We start from the raw sequence: 20,315 nt of genomic DNA on the forward strand, positions 1-20,315 counted from the left end.
CATATATAAATATAATACAATATATTATATATTGTAAATAGTATATTTCTATATATATAATTTTACATTATATAATTTTATATTGTATTATTATATATTGTATTATTATATATTGTATTATTTTATATTGTATTATTTTATATTATATTATTTTATATTATATTACATAAATGTATATATGTATTTTAAATAGATTTTTTAATTGATAGATTAATTAGTGTGATTTAATTATTTGAATGTATAGTAAATAGGATGAAAAAAGAGAGGAATTGATAAAGCTTTATATTCTTTCATAAACTTTTATACAGAATAATGATATGGTTGCTATTCGACTTGTATTATTATTATTATTTAGCATTCTTGAGAAAGAATCTCTTTGATACCATCAATTTCATCTTGAGTGAAATAATTAGTACAACTTTGAACATTTGATGTGAGATTACTGCTACTACTCGTGTTGCTATTTGCATTTCTATTTGTGTTGATATTTGTATAATAACTTGTAGAGCTACTTGCGTTATATGAAAAAGAAGAAGAAGTGGAATGAATTGAAAGATCTTTAACTAATTCATCAATTAGAATGGTGTCTTCTTCAGAAAAGAAATTTTGATTTTGAAAAGAGGAATTATTTATCATCGTATTATTATTATTATTATTATTGTTATTTTTTAGATGATTAGAGGAATTTTTGACAGACAATAGTTTGTTTTTAATAATATCAGATAATCTAGTACTTGATACAGATTCATTTGGAGAAAAATTACAATAGTTGGTATAATCAGATAATATTTCTTCTTGAATAACTGAATTATCTTCACTGGAAATTGGTTCTTCATTATCACTACAAGTGTCATCATATTTGTTTAGTTTGTTTAATTGATCATCATTTTGACTAATTAACTTGAGTTCATTTAATTGATTAACCAACCAGATATCATTGTATGAACAAGGTAACAAAAAAACCTAAAGAAATCATCAATATTAATTTATTATAATAATTATTATCATTATTTTTTAAAAAAAAAATTAATAACTCACTTTATTATTTAAAGTTTCTTGAAGTGAATCAACTTGTGAATCTTGAGAATTTTCAAAAATACATGAGTAACAAGATTCAAAAGAATCTTGTGTTTTTGTTGAATTTGTCATTTAATATTTCTTTAATTAATTCAAATAATATTTATTTATATATTTAATGAATATAATGTTTATATTAATGCAAAATCATTGTATGATTTTTATAATTACCAAGTTTATAAAATATTATCTTGTTTGTTAAGACAAATTCACTTATTTAATTTATATTCATTAGTAGATTTATGACTAACTTTCTTTCTTTTTAATTAAATATATCTATATATTATCTATATATATATAGATATATATTTATATACATATATAAATAAATACATATGTATGTACATAAATATATTTCTTATACATATATATACATATATATAATTATTACACAAGGTTTTTCAATAACTATACATTATTTGCACAACTTTTCTTCTTTTTTAATCTTGGTAATTATCCTTTTTCTTTAAGAAATATGAAAAAATATTAATTATTAAAAAATCAAAATAATAGTATTATTATTATTATTTATTATTTTTCAACACAAATTATTACTAGTGATTTTAAATTGTTTATTTTTCAATTATTTATTATATATTTATATAATTTATTTTATTTAATAAATAAATAAATTTATATGTAAATTAAATATATATTTATATATATACATAAACATTTAATTAAATAATTGAAAAATAAGTTATAAATATTTTTGTTTATTTTAATGTACATAGTAATTTAATATTTACATGTGATCCCGCCTATAATCAAATTTTACTTTAATATTAATATCTTCCTCTTAAAAAAAAAACAATTTCAAGAATTATTCCAGTTATTTTTGACTGTTTTTTTTTTAAATTTCCTTTTTATAGAAAAAAAAAATCATTAAGAATTTTTATTATTAATTAAACTTATTTTCGTATTTTAACTTTCTTCTCTTTTTTTAATATTGCTAATAAATGACAATTATTTTATTAACTATTACAATCCAAAACAACGAATAAAAGTTGAATAGGGGAAAAAAAAAACTAATATTACTTTAATGGAATGAAATATCTATTTAGAATGTTTTTAGTAGAACTCAACTCATTATAAATCTAGAATTCATATATACATATATATATATTTATTTATTTATTTATATTTTTTCTTCGCCCACTTAATTATACTTTAATCATTTTTTTTACTTATAATGAAATAAATACACACACACATATACATATTTATATATTTACAAACACACAAAAAAGCCCGCCACAAAATCATTGAATTTTCCGCTTTCCCTTTCTCTCTCTTAGCATAATCACAACAAGATAAAAATACAAGAATTAATTTAATAAAGTAAATTTATTGCTACTTTCCCGCCTTTTATTTCTAATTAATTTATTAGATACAAAAAAATGTTAAAAAAAAAGAGAAAAAAATGCATCTAATATTACATATGAACACAATTTCTTTATATTAAAAAACATTTTCAATAGATATCTATGAATATTTTCTTTTTATTTGTTATTTAATATATAAAGCAAACATTAGGAAGATAAGAATGACATTCTAAATTAATGATTTTTGTTTATAATTTTTTTTGTTAGTTTTTCTTAATCTATTATATATATATATATATATATATATATATATATATATATATGTAAATTCATTCAATTAATATTCTAATTAGAAAATTTCAATGATAAAATAAATATTTATTTTTATATGATAATTTTTGTGTGCGTATATAATTTTAAATATATTTAGAGGAATTTTTTTTTTTTTTTTTTAACCAAAATTATAAATGTGTGAATATAAATTGTATAGTTAATGGATTTTCAATTATAAAAGAAGAATTTAAAGAATTTTAATACAAATTAAAAGAGAGTGAAAGAAATAAAGAAAATGAGTTCATGCAATAATAATTTTCAAATGCTTGATGATTTGAAAAATAAAGGTAAATTTATTTCATAAAATCATTTTATTATTCTTATTCAACCCTTTCTTCATTAATATATTTTTAGGTAACCAATTATTTATATCTGGAGATTATTTACAAAGCATTAAAATATATTCGAAATTCTTAATAATATAAATTCTCAAGAAACAAATATAAATAATGATTTTACCAAACTTAAATTACAAACTCTACTAAATAGAAGTGCATCTTATATTAAATTAAATGATTTTAATAATGGACTTTTAGATTCTAATAATGCCTTAAATATTGATAATAAAAATATTAAAGGATTATTCAGAAAAGCTACTTGTCTTATTAATATAACTACTAATAACAATAATGATTCTATTAAAAACTTGGATTTAGCAATTGATGAATTAAAAAAAGCTCTTTATATTGATAATAAAAATAAACCAATTAAAGAATTACTATCTAAAACTATTATTCTTAAAAATGAATTAAATGATAAATATGAAACTAATAAATTACCAAGTGAAATACTTAAATATATTAAATGTAATATAATTCCAACCATTAATAATAATATTAATTCTTTAAAAGAATTTCATGATAAATGGTTTGAATTCTATAAATATATATTATCCAATGGTACTCATGATATTATTATTAATAATAGTTGCTGTCAAGATCTTATTTATATACTTGAAAGATTTATTTATATTTCTGATAATATTATTAATATAATTAATAATAATAAATCAGATTCTGAATATAATAAAAAATTATATTATTATATAATATTTAATTCTTGGAATACTTTATCTTTATTAGTTGAAGAAAATGATATTATTACTGGTATATTTCAAGAAATAGACAAAGATGATATTAATTCATCATTATTCCAATTAAATAAAATAATCAACTTTAATAATAATAATAATAATCTTAATAAATTCARATCTTTAATTAGAATTAATAATGATATTATCAATTTTACCAAAATTAAAGATTTTATTAATAATATTAATCCATTAATTCAAGAAAATCAATTAAAAACCAATTCAAAACAATTATTGAATAGTATTTTTAATGTATTATTATGTACATTTAATTATAATTCAATAGATTTGAATGATACCTATCAACACATTAAACTTCTTACTTGTATTATTAATAACCAATTAATTCAAGAAATTAATTCAACATTATATTTATTGGTTTTAAGAAATTTATCAATAATATTCCAACAAATCAAATCAAAAGGTACCAAAATTGAAGCTCTTGATTATAATACAGAAATTGAAAATTTGATTAATTCATTATTTTCTTTATCATATTATTATTTTAAATCTTCATTTAATGATATTTGTGGTAATAATGATAATGATAATAAAATTCTACAAAGTTTAGAATTTATATTAACTATCATTTTTTCTTTAATTTCTGAAAAAGAAAGAAATAACCACCAAAATAATATAATTGATATTCATAAAATTTCAAATAATCATATAATCTCCAAATATGTATTAAATTCAATCAAAAAATCTGATAATATTTTGGATAATGCTCATAATCAAGATGATCATGAACAATCTTCAAATTGGATTGCTTTTGATTTTATTAATTTTATTAATGGATTAATGGGACTTAAAATACTTCATTATTCTAATAGAGAAGTACTTAAAGGATTTATATTAAATTATCCACAAATTCTTCATTGTATATTATTAATAGTATTAACCAATTATTCAGAATATTATTCAATATTGAATTATTCATTAAAAAATCAAACAAATGATTTTATTATTAGTGAAAAATTATTCAATATTATTATTAAACCTTGGTGTATTGAAATATTATCATTATTAATGGAATTTAGAGATACCACAAGATCAATTGTTAAAGATGATGATACCATTATTTTAATTTTTAATATTTGTAAGAATATTATTATATCGAATAATAATAATAATAATAATAATAATGATACTTTAAATTTGAATGAATTGGATTCTTGTTGTAGACTTTTAAATGGTATTTCCAAAACAACCATGGAAAATAATGATATACTTGATTTATTTATTAATCAATTAGATATTTTATCATTACTTGAACATATTTGGATTATTTTTCAAAATTATTATATAAATAATAATATTAATAATAAATTAATATGGTCTTGTATTCAAAATTCTTTTGAAATCTTTACAATACTTTCAATGCATAATATATTTAAATCCAAATTATTAATTTATAAAATGAAAAAGAATATTTCAAATGTTAATGTTAATAATAACCAAAGTTTATTAAAGAATGAGAATTCCAATAAATCATCATCTTGTTGTTCACTTACAGAAAATGAATTATTTATTTTAAATATATTAAATTTACCAGAAATATATAATTATAATAAAAATATTAAATATTTCTCAAATACTTTTCTTTATCTTTATATATCATTCATACAAAATCTTCTTACAAGTAATTATTCAGATCCATATTCAGAATCAAATAATAATAATAATTATGATGAATNTAAATCAGTATATTTTTTTAAAAAGGCAAAGATTNTATGGGCCAATATAATTCAGAAAATCATGTTGATTTTGATCAATCTCATTTAGAACAACTTGAAACATGTATAAACATTTACCAGATATACTCGTAATGAAAGAAATGGACATTATGATAGAGGTGATGAAATTCTTGCAAATACTTATAGAAAATTAATGATTGAAAAATCAAATATTATAAGTTTTATGTATATTATTCTTGAAAAGAATATTTCCAATAATAATATTAATGATAATAATAATAAAAATACAACTTCATCATCATTGCCATTTATATTTAATATTGCAAATAATATTGTTGATTTAATTGTTAATACAGAAGACTTGAATGAAAAAAATTCAAAAGAAATATTATCTTTAAGAGGAAAAATAATCCAAAAAGGTGGTCTTAAATGTTTACTTGATTCTATTACCATTATTGATAATGAATTATTAAATCTTAAATCAAATAAATCTTCATCTACTAATATATTTTCAATAAATAAAAAATATCTGATTGATAGATCCAGAGAATATAAACAAGCCATTAGTAAATTACTGATATATATTTCACCAACACTTATTTCTTATAAATTACTTGTAGAATGTGCAATAAAAATTCAATCATTACTTGAAGATGAACATGAACTTTTACAATATGAATCAGCTCTGGCAATTACAAATATACTTAGTAAATCATTTGATAAAATTTCACAAGATTCTGAAAATGATTCAATTTCTATAAGAATTTATAATAGTGGTCTTGGATGGAGTTTATTAAAAAGTCTTTGTTTTACTGATAATAATTTATTAAGAGCTGCTGGTTTAGAAGGACTTTGTAATTTTTGTAATAAAGATTATGTTGTTTTAAATCATTTTATTTCAAGTAAATCCAATGGTATTGAAGATTTAAAATTATTTATTGCTTTTTCACAAGAACAAGATAATAGAATCCAAATTGCAGCTTTAGGTGCTTTAGCTATGTTATCTTCTTATTCTGATGTTTCAAAGATTATTATTGATAATTGGAATCAATTTGGAATACAATTAATTCAAGTTTCTGAAGATTTTTATAATAATAATAATAATAATTTAGAAGTTAAAGAAAGGCTTGTTTTTTGTTTAAATAATTTATTATTATATATTTCTTCTCAAAATAATAATAATAATAATAATCAAGTATTATTAAATATCCATAAAAGTATTCAAGATTGCATAATATTTTTAGAATAATATTAAATAAATTTAATTATTCATTAATATTAATTTTTAATATTACTCATCGATGTATTTTTACTTATATCACCAGAAGAAGGCAGCATTGAAGATGAGCTTGAATAAGTTGAAATTGTTAGACTATTATTATTATTGTTATTATTATTTTTGTTATTCTTATCAGATTTATCTTTATTTTTAATTTTATCAATCAAATTTATTTCACTCATAACTTTTTGAAAATTATTAATATCTTTTTGTAAAATTGTAATATCTTGAGCTATTTTATCAATACCATATTCAATATTTTCAAATATATTCTTATTATTATTATCATTATTTTCGTCATCTTCAATTGTTTCATCTTGCATTTCATTTTTAATAATACACTTTTTATATAAATATTGAATTTTATATACAATCATTATTGATAATGGTATTAATGATAGATAACCAATAATTTGTAATGATGTTGTATATTTTTGTGGTGTATTTGCTAATACTAATGATAATATCAGATTACCAGGAATTACCATTGAATAACAAAATGAATTAACCAAAGCAAATTCTGTTGGTTTAAATAATGATCTTATATATGATGGAGCAATTGAATACATACCAGCATATGAAAATCCTACTCCAAATATTACAACCAACCAATAAGATTTTAAATAATTTATTAATAATAATGATAATGACATTGTTAAAGTTAAAATAATGGTTTGCGTACTTTTATACATTATTTTATTATTTGCCAATAAATCACTTAAATAACCAGAAATAACTCTTACAAATAATTCAATAACTGTTAATATTTGAATCATTCTGATTGATTTTTCTTTTGTAATGTCTGGTATATAATATATTGAAAATCTTGTAATAAAGGTACCACAAGGTTGTCCGGTGCTTATGGTAAATAAGTATCCGAATATTATCGATATAGTTTCCAAATTGGATATTAATTTAATACAATTTAATATTGATATTTTTATATGTTGATACGGGTTCATTTTTGTATGATTTATTAATCAATTTTCTGATTTTTCTAAATATATTGAATTGTTACTGTTACTGTTACTGTTACAGCTACTGTTATGATGATGATGATGATGATGATGATGATTATTATTATTATTATTATTACTATCATCAGGCTTGATAATTAATGGCTTTATTGATTTGTTTTTATCATAAGTGATTATCTTATTAACTGCTGATTGATTATTGATATTCTCACTTTTATTAGATTCATCAAAATATTTGATCATTACTCATTAATATTTCATCTATATTATTACTTTTTTCTTCAACTTTTATATTACTTTCTTCTCATTGTTAATGATTCTCTATCTTCATCATTAATTTCTTTATTATGATTATTACTATCTTCACATAAATTCTCAAAAACTTGTTGATTATTTAACAGAATTTTTTTTTCTATATTAATAATCATATATATTGATGAAAAACCAATTAATAATGATATAAAAAAACATGTAAGAAAGAAATGTCTTATTGAACCTGATTCCAAAAAACATAATCTATAAATTTCTGATAATGATAAACCACCAATACTATAAATTGTGAATTGAATTGAAGTAATTAATCCACTGTATTTTATTGGCCAATATAATAAATTTATCCATAGTGAACCTAAATTTAAAGTAACTCCTCCTTGTAAAATTAATGCAAAACTAATACCATATAAAAAAGTGAATATTATTGAATTTGATAAATCATTTAAAACATTTACCATCATATAATAAATACATATTTTTTGTGTTACATATAATGAAATATATCCAAATAATGTTATTAAAATTCCATATAATAATACATTTCTTGAAGCATTTGGTTTTGAAAATAATATACCTGAAGGTATAATACAGAATCCAATAATACTTATACTATAAATATATGATAATATTGTTTCTTCTTTAAAAATATTCTTCTTAAGGTCTTCTATTATTATACTATATATTTTACTTGTATTTGAAATTAGAGAAATTAATGAACCAAAAGTTAATAATAATAACAATAAAAATAATCCACCATTTTGAAATTTTTGTTTCTTCAACATATTCTGTTCTATCTACTTAATCTTCTTAATTATCATTATATTATATTTTTCATTGTTTATTCACTACTTGTCATTAATATTTTCTTTTATCAATTTATTCACTTATTATTATTTTTATTATCTTAATTATTTATTATCAAATATGTAATCTTCAATTCAATTTAAAAAAAAATAATAATAATAATTTAATATTTATTTACGATATTAATTTTTATTATTCAACTTATTCGTATTAATAATTATTATTTTTTAACAAAAAAAAAAACTAAGTCATTAAATGTCCAATTTTGACGCTTACTATTGCATGCAATAATAATTAAAATTATTTTTCTTGTCCACATTAATAATATAATTTTTTTTAAAATATCTATACAATACCGGTATGACTATTAGAAAAAAAAATTACATGTAATTTCCACATGAATAAAATTAATTATAATTTTTTAAAGTGATTTTATTATTAATTCCAAAAATTTTTAGAAGAAAATTATTTTTTTTTTGATAAAATAAATAACTCATTAATAAAATCTTTAATGAAACAAACTATGTGTAGATTATAACCTAATTATAAATAGCAATAAATTTATTATTCATTTTTTTTCTTATTTATAATTAGTCATTTTATTAATATGTATCAAGTAGCTACAAACTAATCATTGTAAAACAATAATTTAATTTAAATATTCCAAAACTTTATTCACTTTTTATTATGACTTTCATTATCTTTAAAAAAAAAATCATGTCAACTTCCCCCTCTTTATAAATCTATCTCTTACAATTTAACTTTGACATTTTCCCCACACTATTGCAAAATTGCCGCCCACACTTTTAGGCGGGAAGTGTGGATGTATAGTCAGGAAATGCACAAAGTGGTCAGAAAAAGGAGTAAGAGAAATGTTTATTAGATTTGTTTTAATTTACTGCAGATTTATTAAAAAAAAAAGAAAATGTGGAAGATCAGAAGATATTTAATTGATTTATTTTAGATTGGTTAAAATTATTAATTTAAAACAAATCAATTATATTATACTATGAATTTAAAGGTATTAATAAAGAAAATTTCAGTTAGATCAAATAGTGTAGTGTAAGAAAGTAAAGAGTGAAAAAAATAATAAAAAGAAGTTTCAAGTTAAGTATTAAACATAAGAGTATAAGGAAGGAAGGAAGGAAAGGAGGAAAAAAAAAATGGCATTTCAGCAATTAAACAAAGATTTAATTGGATTAATTTCATCATTTTTACCGTATGATGAAATAATAATCAATTTAAGAAATGTGAATAAACAATGGAAAGATTCAATAAACAGTTCATATGATTGTTGGCTAAATATAGATTTAACAGAAACTATGACTGAATTTCAATGTTCCAAAGAGGACATTTCATTAGAAGAAATTAAAATGTATAGTAATATCATTTCAAGCATTAGATTATCAAATCCAATAAATAATATCAGTGGATTTCTAAGTAAAATGATCCTAATAAATGATAAATCTAATAATTATGAAAGATGTAAGATGTGGAACAAATTAGAAAATATAGAAATATATAATAAAAGTTTAATAATACCCATAAAAAATAATAAAAATTATCATCTTCTACCTTTTAAATCTTTATTTCGTCTTGGAATTAATGAAAATATTTTACAATTATTAAAGTATTATGAGATTTCAAACAAAAAAAGTATGGATGAGTCTGAAAATAATTGTGATATTAAATATTTTATGAATAGTTTTACTGATATTATTAATTATTATCCATTCAAATCTGTAAAAAGAATTATTATTGACTATCCAATCAGTACAAAAGAATTAAATATATTAAGCAATTGCTTTCCGTGCTTGAAAGATATTGTAATTACACGTCTCTTTCATGAAACAAATACTTATAATAGTCATTATGAAGAATTCACTCAAGAAAATAGAAGATTAAGTTTTGGATCAGAAATTGGTTCAGGTGATGATATATCATCTAGATATGGAAATTTATCTATTGATGATGAAAATGAATTTCATTTTGAAAATGAAATAATCGCTTGTTGGGAAGCTATTTATAATTTTCTACAAGTTATACCTCCAAATCAGCTTAGAATCCTTCAATTTAATGTTATCCCTTCTCCTAATCCAAAATCAGGAAAATGGACAACTGATAGTACTATTTCAAGAATTGTTTCAGAAAATACCAAAAATGGTTGTAATTATATTAATCATAACAATAATTATAAAAATGATAATATCTGCAATAACCAAAATATATTATATTCTGTTAATGATGACAAAAATGAAAAACAAATTCTCGAGTCTGTTGAAATTTATAAAGCCATAAAAAGAAGTAATAGAGAATATATTGATTATAAAAATAAAATCATGAGAACTAATGAGTATTATAATAATAATAGTAATAATGATAATTCTAGTATATTCAATCATTCAAGTTCAATGATTAACTTTGACGAAGTTGGTGATAAACTTATGAAATATATACTTGATATGCATTCTGAGTCTTTAGTTGCATTATCATGTCCAGATTTAGAAGTTTCTTATGCTTTATATAAAAGATTACTTAATCAATGTCCAAAACTTAAGCTTTGGGATTTACCAGGATGGAGAATATTTTCATGTATCAATTAATTATATTTAAAATTAGTGAAAATGCTAAAATTAGGCAAGAAGTAGTAAATATATATAATGAACTTTTTGGATAATCGATTCTTTCTTTTTCATTCTCTAATGATTTTACCATTCTTCTTTCTATTGAATTAATACGTTTAATATAAACAATTAGACCAAAAATTAATGTAGTAATAATCATTGGAATAAAAGATAATTCAATAAATGTTGAGATTCTTGTTATATGTATATTTTTCTTAGTCTTTGAAATTAATAATATAACAAAAGTTGAAATATATATAGTTTTACGTACCCAATACAACATTACTCTTTCTGCTGCAAATAAACTTTTTGGATCCAATTTATTTATTTTCTTTGAGTGAATACTATTAATATATTGATCCATAAATTCATTATTACTCCCATTATTATTATTATTATTATTACTGTAGAAACTTTGAGAATGATTCATATTTCTATTTAATTCAAGCTTTAATCCATTCAAATCAAAATTAGTTAAATTTAAATAAGAATTTAATAAAATATCAATTAATTTAGATATTCTATTATCTTCATCATTATTTTCACCTTGGAATTGTAAATTTGTTAAAACTTGTTTTTTTCTTTGAAAATTATTAATAACATCATCTTCATCATCATTACTCTTTGTATAACTTAATTCTGAAATACTTGCTGATGAAAGTATATCAACATCATTAATTTGATGAAAATCTTCAATCCAATGTGGAAATATTGAAACCTTATCTTCATGTAAAATAGCCATACCATGTTGAAATTTACTAAATTTATAAACAAGTGTAGCATTACATCTTTTAAGCATTTCTGAAACCCAAATTGGTTGCTCTGATTGTAATTTTACTTCTAAAATTGCAAATGGAAAACGTGTTACTTCGTTTTTTGATAATACTTCCTCAGCTAATCTACACCATGGTTCATTTTGATGTCCATCAGAAATATATTCATTTACCATACATAAATTTGTATCAATCGAAAATCGAACTTGGTTATTATCTTGATTTTGAAAAGCTGCACGTAAATATGATGTTCTAACAAAAGGTTGAAGTTTATTATTAATAATATAATTTTGTATTTCTTTAGCTAAATTAATAGATTTCTCAACGTTTTCTTTTTCTTGATTTTTTCTTGTATGAAAAATTCCTTCTTTAATTAAACTATCAACATTAAATTTTCCTTTTAAATATCCAAAAACATATTTCTGTGGTAGCGAAAAGCGTTCCTTTGCACTTTTTTCACCTGTCCAACTCTCATGATGTGTTTTTCTCTCCATAAAGATTTCTTTTTCTTTTGAACCTGAATTTGATCCATACCATCTTAATCTAAATAATTGAGCATCTTCAAATCTTGAAATTCTATTATAATAACATTCTGCATTCATATTATCTAAATATACGGATGTAATTGCTTGACTTTCTTCAATTGTTTTTGGATCTACAACATTATGTCCTTCAACACACATATAAGGATCTAACAAAGTCTCTAATTCTGAATTTGAAATACCAAAAATTAAATATGGAACGTATCTAATAATTCCAACTTTTGCAGAAACTACATTATTTGGATGTACCCAATATTTTGTTGTATTTCTTAAAAAAGTTTCTGGAGGTTTCCAAATCTTCTTATTATTATTATTATTATTGTCATTTTCATTTTCAGTATCAATTTCAAGCATTATTTCAATATTTATCTTATTTTCACTCAATTCTTTAAGTTCTAATATCACTTTTTCTGCATCTCTATATCTAGTCCAAGATAAGCTTAGTAAAATTAATAGAATATCAATATTAATATCAACAAATGGTTCTTTTGTTAAATGAGTTTGAAACCAAACACTTGTAGAAGTTTGTAGCATAATATCAAAAAATCGACATAATCTTGTTAATATTTTAAAATTTGTACGAATATAAAAATCCAAATGAATTATTTCATTACTTAAATTATTTAAAGATAATTCAAATTCATTCAATAATTTTATATTATTCATCAAATAACCATAATTTAATTTATTAAAATTTTCATTCGTAATTTTTTGTCTTCTTTTGTATTCTTTTAAATATTCACATAATGGAATACTTATTTCAGATCGTATTTGTTTTCCAATTTTCATTATTTCTCTATAAATTTCTTCATGTTTTGTTGCTGTGAATTTATTTACTTTATCAATTTCTTCATTTAATAATTCTCTAAAAATATAATCACAAGCAATACTTTCTGATAAGATATCTGGAAGTTGTCTTTCTGAAAATCCAACTGAGGTAATATAACCATTCTTTTCTATATAAGTTGATACTGCTTTCTTATTTGGACCATATTGAGATGCTAATCTTAGGATTATTTCACATATTCTCTTTGTATCAACATAATAATTAATTACATTATCAGATGTTTTAAATACATAATCTTTTGAAGGAATCATTCATATATTAAATTCACCAAGTTATTAATAATATACAAATTTATAATTTTCAAGCAAATTACCAAATTAAGTGCATTCAATATATAAATTAAAGTCAATTAATTCAATAGTTTGTTTTATTTTTATAATTATTAATTTTTTTTTAATCAAATTTAATAAAATATCCAAATTCTTTTTTTTTTCATATAAATATTATTATTGACTTTTTTCGAGTGATTTATGATATTTTGAATAAATAATATAAAATATCCAAAAAATAATATGAATATGAATATTAATAATAAATATTCAAATTATTGATTATTTGATTTCTTTTCTTCAATTGATCCAAAATTATAGAATTCTTGAAAATCATTATTAATATCTAATAACTTATAAGAGAATTCTTTAGGTTTATAATTACTATCTTTATAATTTGATAATACACTATAAATCCAGTCAATATAAACCATAGAATATTTAGTTAAACAAGAATGACCTTCACCAAGCATTAATGTATTTTTAATGTTAGCTTTGAAGTTATTTATTAAATACTTAATATCTTTTTTTGCACTTCTAAATGGAAATACAAAATCTGGATTGCAATAAGTAAGTAAGATAGGGGTCTTCAAACCTTCATTTGTAATTAAAGGATCCATTGATATTAATTTCTTCATTGCTCTTTCAGGTAGAAAGCTTGCAGTAGAAACCAATCCTCCTAGAACATATTTCGTTCTCAAAGTAACAGAAAGACTTAATGCACCACCTTGACTATATCCATAAATGAAAATTCTTTTTGGATCATATTTTTCAACTTCAATTAGATAATTAATTAACATAATAACAGATTCAACAGAATACATCCATTGTTTTAAATTAACTTGCTTTAGTCTAACTCCAAAAGCAAAGTCTGCCCAAGCATATCTATAAACCCATTTAATTGAGCCAATAGGTTTAAATTTTCTCAAAAAAGGATGTACAAAAATGATTCCAGTATCTTTTCTAAATTGATCACCATACATCTTCATTTGTGAAATAAATGGATAATATGTATACTTGAATGCTTCCAAATAAATTTGGTCAGAACTTACTCCTAATAAAGAAATGATAATATTTTTAGGACGTCTTGGTTTAAAAATTTCGAGGATACTTGAATAGTCACCAGGAGTTACACTATTTGAATATAGGTCAAAATTATCTAAAGAATGACATTTAGTGGATGTACATCTATTAAATTCCGTGGTTTCATTATCTTGAATTGTTTGATTAATGCCATAGTAATATGTTTCATTTGCTTTCAAAGTTGTAATATCTGTTTGATTGGTAAAATTTAAATTTTGATGATAATTAAGAATTAAATATTCTTCAAAAGAGAAGGCTTTAGCAATTTTTCCAGGATGTCTTGGTTGTTTTTTCTTTTTTCTTTTTAGTCTGAAATAATTGAAAAATCTCCATATTTTAGATTTTGTAAATCTTTCTGGGTTTAAATATGGGTCCTCATAATTTAAAGCCTCACTTTTTGCTTTTTCTTTCAAATTTTTATTAATTAATCTAAGTCTTTTTAAAGTTCTTTCTAGATGAATCAATGAATTCTGATCTTTACTGAAAAATAGTAATGGAGAATAATAAGTTAAACTTGGAATGTTATGTGTATCAATCTTTTCGATATAAATTGTGGAATTCTTTGAATATACAGCTTTAATTATAATAATAAATAAAAATGTTATCAATTTCATGCTCAAACTTATAATTTAATTATATTAATGAATTATTACATTAATTAATGCAAATTTACTCAATTAAATTGATACTTGTCTTATCAAATTTTTTCTTCGGTGTTTAATTATTATATTAAAGTAATTCCAACTTCAGTTTTACTTGGAATAAAGAATGAACCTTAACTTAGAACTTGCTTTATTTATTAATATTAAATAATATCTTTGCAATATAAATCTTTCTTCTTTTTTTTTTTTATAATATATATATAGGTAACTTTAAATAATTGAATGCAGGCATAATGCATATGTCTATTAATTTTAATGCAAAGTTTTTTTTTAATTATTATTTTTTTAATCAAATTAAAAAGATTCCATTAATATATTAACTATCAGTATTATTCTTTTTAATTATTTAATTTTATCTTATTTTCTTTAATTTAAATTATTATGGTAATTTCTTTTAATTCATGAAATGCCAATTATTCAAGGTTTTTTTTTCAATATCATAATATTAAGATTGTTACAATTATCACTTTTGTATTCTTAATGAATTCCTTTTATCTAAATACTCATAATTTAATTTTATTAGAAAATTTTATACATTTTTATATATTATGTAAAATATTGGCATTTCTTTTTAAATGTGTTTTCCCCCCTTGATTAATAATGCATACCGGTATTTAAAATTACGTGTAAAAAAATTTCCACATGCAATAATATTACGTGTAATATATTAATTAATTTGCAAATTCTGATTTGCTTAAATTTCATTAAAATGGTCTGTAAAAATGGTAAATAAGTGAAAATATAAGTTTCAAAGTTAAATTTAAAAATTGAAATAAAATTTCAAAAAACCTAGTTATTTTTATACTACTTTAAAGAACTAATTAAGCTATTAATAATAAATTTCAAAATATTTAAAGAATTATTAAGAGTAAGTAATTGTGAATTAATAATTTTTTCAGTATTTAAATAAAAATTCTGATTTTTTAAATGGCAATAATTGTTTAAATTAAATAGCTCACAAAGCTTATGGTATTCTATAATTTCAACAGTTCCATTAAAACAGTTTGTTAAAATTTTAAAACGATCATACATTTCCTGAAGAATCTTTATATGAGAATTTGCGAGATTTTTATATATGGTGTTAATTTGTTTTTTTGAACAGTTAGAAATCAACCAAGATTGTATTAATGTAATAATAAAGCTTGGACCAAAAATAAATGAATTAATTCTTTCAAATAAATTTTGTAACATTATATAAGTTAATTGATTACTTTCATTAAATTGAATAATTTTATCAATGGTTTTAATAATATTTTCATTAAAAAATTCACGAATTTGAGTATTAATAAAGTTAGTTAAATGTTCAATATCATCTTTATTGATTTGGCTTGAATTAGAGTCAAATTTTACATTAATAATGGTAAATAGAAAGTTGATTAATGGAAGATTAATATCTTTTAAAAGTTTTAAGTCAAAATCTGGAAATAAATTGGAATATTTACTTGATAATGTATAATCTTTTAATGAATCAATAATTGAATTAAATAATTTTATGTCCATTCTATTTTTACTTGAAATTAAGTCATGGAATAATAACAAAGGAGTCAACCAAATCTTTAATCTTTGTATTAAAATATATCTTAATTTTGGTAAACTATTAACAAATTTTAATATTTCTATATTGAATTTAGGAATTGAAGTAATTTTCTCTAATTCAATAATATTAATATTATCTGAATAGTTAAATAAACTTTTTGGAAATAATTCTTCTGATACTTTATTAAAAGAATAATCCACTTTATAAATTGGAGTATAATAATTAATTATTGGAGATAAATCTTGTTTGATTATTGAACATGAATCAAAATTATCCATGATATTATCTATATTACAACCAAAAAAGTGAATAATAATAGGTTTATAACTATTAAATAAACTAAGAATATTCTCCAAATAATCATTCTTTTTTAATGAAATTGAAGCCAAAAACATAGAAAAGATATTATTCAAAAAATCAAAGCTGAATAACATTTCTATAATATAATTTTTTGATATTTCTTGAGTAATCTTGCAAGTTTCAAATAAATTTTCCAAAGAAAAAGAATTCTCTCTTAAAGATTCTATGCAAGTCTCTCTAAGTTCATTATAAATATCATAATATGAATTCAATAAAGTTTTGGTATTATTTTTGAAATCAAAATTTGATTTGTCTTTTAATGATTTATTCTTTAAAGAATATAAATGATCCATACTAAATTCTGGATTTTTAATTAAATCACTCATACAATCAATAAATGGACAGGATATCATTTCAAGATAATTACCATAAACATTTAAAGTTGTTATTTGAGATCTTTTAATATTAAGTATTTCATTTCTAATATAATGAGAAATTGAAAATGAACCCAAAATTGGAAGAATTTCTGAAAGTAAATTATTCACAATATAATCAACTTTATGATCAATAATAAAATTATTAAGAAATGATAAAACAAAAATACAAATACCAGTTGGATTAATTTCCAAATCTTTTATATTATCATCTGTAATACTTAAACAATACATTGATATTGATATCATAAATCTTATATAACTTGATTTTAATGAATTATTCTTACAGAAATAATTCATTATATCTTCATTAATATTATTTTTCAATATTAATAACACTTTATTTATATCTAATAATAAAGATTCATCCAAGAATTTTTTCTTATTGTTATCACCAATTAATAATAATGGAATAAACTGGTTAAATATTGTTATTATTTGTATTCTTGAAGTAAAGAATTCCAAATCCAAATTCTTTTTTATATGGAATTCCATAATGTTTTCTTTTAATAATAACAACAAATCTTCAAGTATAATTACAATAATATGTTTATTATTATAACATAAATTGGAATTAAAATAATAATGTAATACCAATTTCAAATCAATCACTGTATTTTTATTATTTGAATTAATTAATCTAATAATTTCATTATTTACTTCTTCAAGTAAATTATCATATAAAAATTCATAATTTGAAGTTTCATTACTGTTTAATTTTATACAATATAACAATTCTACAAATAATTCAAGTAAAATTATTCTTCCTTTTAATTCAGTTAATAAAAATAAAGATAATCTATTTTTCCCTTGATAATAATCATCATCATCTTCCTCTTCATTATTTATATTAATCATACTTAATATTTGTTCAAGTAAATTCGAATAAGAATCACTCTCTAATGGATATATATTATTTGATGAATTACTATAAAAAGAGGCAATTGTTGATTGAGTTTGAAAAGAAGAAGAATTTGTTATTTGAGTTGATTGAGAATTTTGTAAATTTAATGATGAATTTACATTTGTGGTAATGTTATCAAATAAAGAATTTTTTATTTTCAAATTTTCTTGAAATATTTTTATTATAAATAATTTAATTATTCTAATATTATCCCAATCAAAGTCTGAATTATTATCAAAATTCTTAATTAAATAAATAAGAGTATTTTTGCAATTAATCAAGTAATCATTTTCATGGTTATTTTTTATTGATAATTCAAAATTTTGTAAAATCATCAAATTCTTTAAATTTGAAATCTTTTCATTATTAATACATGGATAAAGATTATTTATTAAAGTGGCTAATTCATTAATACAGTTAAAATAATTCTTAATTTCATTATTAACTCTGAAAATAAATAATTTAATCAAGTAAATCATTGATATTATTCTTCTTTCATAAAGTTTTAAATTAATATTATTATTACTATTTTCATTCAAATATTTATTAACAAGTAATAATAAAAGTACATCTTCTTTTTTATTATTATTTTGGTTATTATTATATAATTGATTTTGAAATATTGTAAATGATGTTAATATATTTAAAGCCAAAAAATATGAATTTTTATTTCTTTTCAAATATTTATTACAACAAATTTTCATGGTATCAAATTCTTTTAAATAATATAATAAAGACAAATTATCAATTTCAAATTGTTCTGATAATATATTCATTGAAGAAGCATCATGTAAATAATTTGATAATTCTTTAAGTTTACTATTATTACTTAAAAAACTTCCATTTATTACATAATAATGCCAAATTATTATAATAATTTCTTCACTCAAAGGTTTAATTTTCATTACTTTGTTAATATCATCCTCAGCAAGAATAATATTTCCCATTCGTGAATATGAAAGTCCTCTTAATGAAATTAATTGAAGAATAATTTCTTGAATAAGAGAATTATCATTTCCATCTTTAAATTTTGATTTTATACGATTTAAAAGATTGGTAGATTGTTTTACAGCTATTTGGAATTGTCCTTTTTGGATTAAATCATAAATATTTTTAATTTGGTCCTGATTCATTATTTTACGAATCAATAATTCAAATCTTCATGCTTAAAAGTTAATTTTATATAAAATCAATTTTTTTTAAGAATTTCCAAATCAAATCAAAAAAAAATTCTTTTTTTCTTGAATTGGATCATGATCATCATTATTGAAATTTTTTAAAAAAAAATAATGATTAAATCTTTAAAATTATATTATACCCGGTACCTGAAATAATATTTTCTAGTAAGAAAAAAAAGGGGGGTGCCCGCCTAATTTATAATAATGAGGAGAATAATAAACAATTAAAGCTAAATGATTAATAAAAGTGCAATAAATAATAAAAATAAGGATGAATTGATAAATTTACTGGAATTTAATATCATCT

General features: G+C 20.1%; 8 protein-coding genes across 8 annotated transcripts; 3 read left to right on the top strand and 5 right to left on the bottom strand.

Moving 5' to 3' along the window:
• Positions 1-3,132: 3,132 nt before the first annotated feature.
• cgd5_260 (hypothetical protein) lies at positions 3,133-5,610 on the top strand (the record flags this gene model as incomplete). The annotated part of the gene is made up of 1 exon (XM_625988.1): positions 3,133-5,610. A coding segment is annotated over one exon (2,478 nt), but the record flags the coding sequence as incomplete, so codon positions are not given.
• Positions 5,611-5,631: 21 nt separating this feature from the next.
• Positions 5,632-6,771, top strand: cgd5_270 (Unc45-like TPR repeat containing protein; the record flags this gene model as incomplete). Its single annotated transcript, XM_625989.1, has 1 exon — positions 5,632-6,771. A coding segment is annotated over one exon (1,140 nt), but the record flags the coding sequence as incomplete, so codon positions are not given.
• A 29-nt stretch (positions 6,772-6,800) lies between these two features.
• cgd5_280 (signal peptide containing protein with 6 transmembrane domains) lies at positions 6,801-7,763 on the bottom strand (the record flags this gene model as incomplete). Its single annotated transcript, XM_625990.1, has 1 exon — positions 6,801-7,763. One exon carries the CDS (start codon positions 7,761-7,763, stop codon positions 6,801-6,803), a length of 963 nt encoding a protein of 320 aa, XP_625990.1.
• Positions 7,764-8,071: 308 nt separating this feature from the next.
• cgd5_290 (hypothetical protein, 6 transmembrane domains) lies at positions 8,072-8,833 on the bottom strand (the record flags this gene model as incomplete). The annotated part of the gene is made up of 1 exon (XM_625991.1): positions 8,072-8,833. The coding sequence occupies one exon, from the start codon at positions 8,831-8,833 to the stop codon at positions 8,072-8,074; it is 762 nt and encodes a 253-aa protein (XP_625991.1).
• A 1,185-nt stretch (positions 8,834-10,018) lies between these two features.
• Positions 10,019-11,458, top strand: cgd5_300 (hypothetical protein; the record flags this gene model as incomplete). The annotated part of the gene is made up of 1 exon (XM_625992.1): positions 10,019-11,458. One exon carries the CDS (start codon positions 10,019-10,021, stop codon positions 11,456-11,458), a length of 1,440 nt encoding a protein of 479 aa, XP_625992.1.
• Positions 11,451-13,892, bottom strand: cgd5_310 (putative polyphosphate synthetase VTC4, 3 transmembrane domains at C-terminus; the record flags this gene model as incomplete). The annotated part of the gene is made up of 1 exon (XM_625993.1): positions 11,451-13,892. One exon carries the CDS (start codon positions 13,890-13,892, stop codon positions 11,451-11,453), a length of 2,442 nt encoding a protein of 813 aa, XP_625993.1.
• A 293-nt stretch (positions 13,893-14,185) lies between these two features.
• Positions 14,186-15,607, bottom strand: cgd5_320 (carboxylesterase , lysophospholipase, signal peptide; the record flags this gene model as incomplete). Its single annotated transcript, XM_625994.1, has 1 exon — positions 14,186-15,607. One exon carries the CDS (start codon positions 15,605-15,607, stop codon positions 14,186-14,188), a length of 1,422 nt encoding a protein of 473 aa, XP_625994.1.
• Positions 15,608-16,459: 852 nt separating this feature from the next.
• On the bottom strand, positions 16,460-19,963 carry cgd5_330 (hypothetical protein; the record flags this gene model as incomplete). The annotated part of the gene is made up of 1 exon (XM_625995.1): positions 16,460-19,963. The coding sequence occupies one exon, from the start codon at positions 19,961-19,963 to the stop codon at positions 16,460-16,462; it is 3,504 nt and encodes a 1,167-aa protein (XP_625995.1).
• Positions 19,964-20,315: the final 352 nt, after the last annotated feature.

Source organism: Cryptosporidium parvum, chromosome 5 (genome assembly GCF_000165345.1).
Source record: "Cryptosporidium parvum Iowa II chromosome 5, whole genome shotgun sequence".
Lineage (NCBI taxonomy): Eukaryota > Apicomplexa > Conoidasida > Eucoccidiorida > Cryptosporidiidae > Cryptosporidium > Cryptosporidium parvum.